General features: G+C 39.1%; 1 protein-coding gene across 3 annotated transcripts in view; it reads right to left on the bottom strand.

The window, feature by feature from the left end:
* LOC107709031 (CUGBP Elav-like family member 1) overlaps positions 1–2,402 on the bottom strand; it is a 23,094-nt gene extending 20,692 nt beyond the window's left edge. Inside the window, exon 1 of one of the 3 annotated variants that reach the window (XM_016513428.1) lies at positions 1,884–2,402. In XM_016513428.1, coding sequence (XP_016368914.1) covers positions 1,884–1,954 — 71 coding nt within the window. In that variant the 5' untranslated portion in view covers positions 1,955–2,402. The remainder of the gene's footprint in view (positions 1–1,883) is intronic. The other 2 variants (XM_016513427.1, XM_016513425.1) reach the window with 2 other exon arrangements.
* Between the last annotated feature and the right edge of the window lie 293 nt (positions 2,403–2,695).

The following is a 2,695-nucleotide window of genomic DNA, read 5'->3' as shown; positions in this document are numbered from 1 at the left end:
GCACTTTTAGATAAACAAGGCAATAATAGATGGCACTCGTGGAGGTAGGAAAACAAAGTTCTTTATGAACCGCAGGATTGCTTGTAGGGCTGGACGATATGGCCAAAATTGATATCACGATATATTTCTTAATTTCGGTCGATACGATATAATTCCGATATCGATATGAACACTATTTATCTGAAATAGAAATCTTTTGTAACATTATAAATGCCTTTATCATCACTTTTGATCAATTTTAAGCATCCTTGCTAAATAAAAGTATTAATTTCTATAATTTCTTTCCCAAAAAAATAATAAAAATTATACTGAATGGAATAGTGTATAATGTTACAAAAGCTTTTTATTTCAGATAAATGCTGATCTTTGGATCTTTCTATTCATCAAAGAATCCTGAAAAAAAAATGTACTCAACTGTTTTAAATATTGATAATCAGCAAATCAGCATATTAGAATGATTTCTGAAGGATCATGTGACACTGAAGACTGGAGTAATGATGCTGAAAATTTACCTATGTATGATCACAGGAATAAATTACATTTTAAAATCTATTCAAATAGAAAGCAATTTTAAATAGTAAAAATATTTCAACATTTTACTGTTTTTGCTGTACTTTGGATCAAATAAATGCAGCCTTGGTGAGCAGAAGAGACTTCTTAAAAAAAATAAATAATAATCTTACTGTTCAAAAAGTTTTGACTGGTAGTGTAGGCTGATTATTCTTATAGATTGAAACAAATGTGCTTCAGCCAGAAAAAAGGGTATGAAAAGTGCTCCGAGTCGCTGCAGAAAACCAAAAAATTGAACAATAACAAAAACTGGAAATGTTGCTGGAGACGGCTTATTTAAAATGAAAACTGATTCTCTGCCAGCAGGAGGCGCTTTTAGAGTGATAAAACTAGCGGTTTCTCCAGTAATGGCTGTAATCAAAGCAGCTCCGCTCATGAATGCTACTTTATCAGATCAAATGAAAATGCCATCGAAACTTTTCTGAAGACAGTCAATTCCCTTCAGAGATACATTCATATAAAACACCCGCGCCGTGTTATGAATTTGAAACGTGCAGTGCTCATGTTTATTCAACAAAGTCAAACGGCACAAATAAATCAATGTATGGGAAACTGGTAATGTATATCGAAATATCGGAAATGTGTTTAAAAATCATATCACCGTTATTGAAAAAAATTATATCGCGATACATATTGATATTGAATTATTGTCCAGCCCTACATCGGCCCAACAGAAAAACTTATCGGCCGATGCCGATATATCGGTCGACCACTACTCTGAATCAAACTTACATTCACACAAAACATTTGACTAGGGCTGTGCAATTAATCGCATACGATTGTCATGCGCATCTCGTCAGTAAAGCCGGTTCCGTGATTGGTAGTAAATCTCCACCTGCTTTCAGATGGAGCGCATTTAATACACAGAGCCGTAGTTCACTAACACGCTAGGCAATATAGCGTTCATAATCGAATGCGATTCATCTGCGATTATGAATGCGATATTGCCTAATTGTCAGTGAACTACGGCTCTGTGTAGTAAATGCCGCTCCATCTGAAAGCAGGTGATGGAGATTTACTACCAATCACGGAACCGGCTTTACTGACGAGATGCGCATTACAATCGCATGCGATTAATTACACAGCCCTACATTTGACATTTACTGTACTCTCAGCTCTGAATAAAAAGTAAAGAAACCAGTTAACCACTCATAAGATTTTACAAACCACACTGATTAATACAAAGAAATATTAAACATAAAAATACAGAACATTCCACCCTAACACAGTGACCATCAATCAAAGGAGAATTTAAGGTATTAGTGTGTAACCCAAATCAAGTTACACGAGGCTAAAGTCAAGTCTGTACTCACACTGAGTTGGAACTCAAACTGCAATGGTCCACCATCATCTCTGGCAGAAAATCCAGTTTAAAGGAAGCCATTTTCTTCAGCACTTCACTAGTCAGTAAGTCTCAAATGAATGCTGATGGAATCGACAAAAACAGACTTTCTCACACTTAAACACTAAAACAGCCACAGCGACTATCCGTCAAGTACGTCTCTCAAGGTTCAGTCATAAGTGACATGGGAACAGCTGGGTAAGAAAGGGAAGCGTACACCTCATTGAGGCTGATCAGACCCCACAAAACTCAAATCGACATGGAGCAAAGAGAGACAACGATGAGGCTCGGCACTGTGCTGGATGACAAACACAGGCCGTAGCTCTGGTCACTGGGCTGGGACTGAGAATTAGGATGGGCCGAACAGGCCACTAAAAGCTGCACCCCTGCTCCCACAAAGGAAAGTGCTGATGGAGGGGGACTTTTTTGTGAGTTTTTCTCCTAGCAAAGCAGAACCGAGTGCAGTGTCAGATAAATAACGTGTCAGATCGATGCTGATAAGCGTGAGTGAGTGGCAGGAATGAATGGGGACAGGCAGCTCTCTGCTAATCCCTGAGCTGAAGCACCGCCAGGACACAATCGGGTTCCAGCGGGCCATGAACTGTACACTATTCCAGCATGGAGGGGTGACGGAAGGGAGGGAGGAAAAAGCTGCCTAGGGTCATGCGACAAGGGTCGTGTTATAAGCTCGCAGTCAAAGGCGACAAACAAAACAAGCCACAGACAGGCTGAGGTCCACTATTTGGCTTTGTTTAGCACAAAAACACCATATGTAACAACATA

The sequence above is a fragment of the Sinocyclocheilus rhinocerous genome, unplaced genomic scaffold (assembly GCF_001515625.1).
Source record: "Sinocyclocheilus rhinocerous isolate Xijiao unplaced genomic scaffold, SAMN03320098_v1.1 scaffold5162, whole genome shotgun sequence".
Classification (NCBI taxonomy): Eukaryota; Metazoa; Chordata; class Actinopteri; order Cypriniformes; family Cyprinidae; genus Sinocyclocheilus; species Sinocyclocheilus rhinocerous.
The sequence above is the reverse complement of the archived record's forward strand: the minus strand, read 5'-3'. Positions and strand labels throughout refer to the sequence as shown.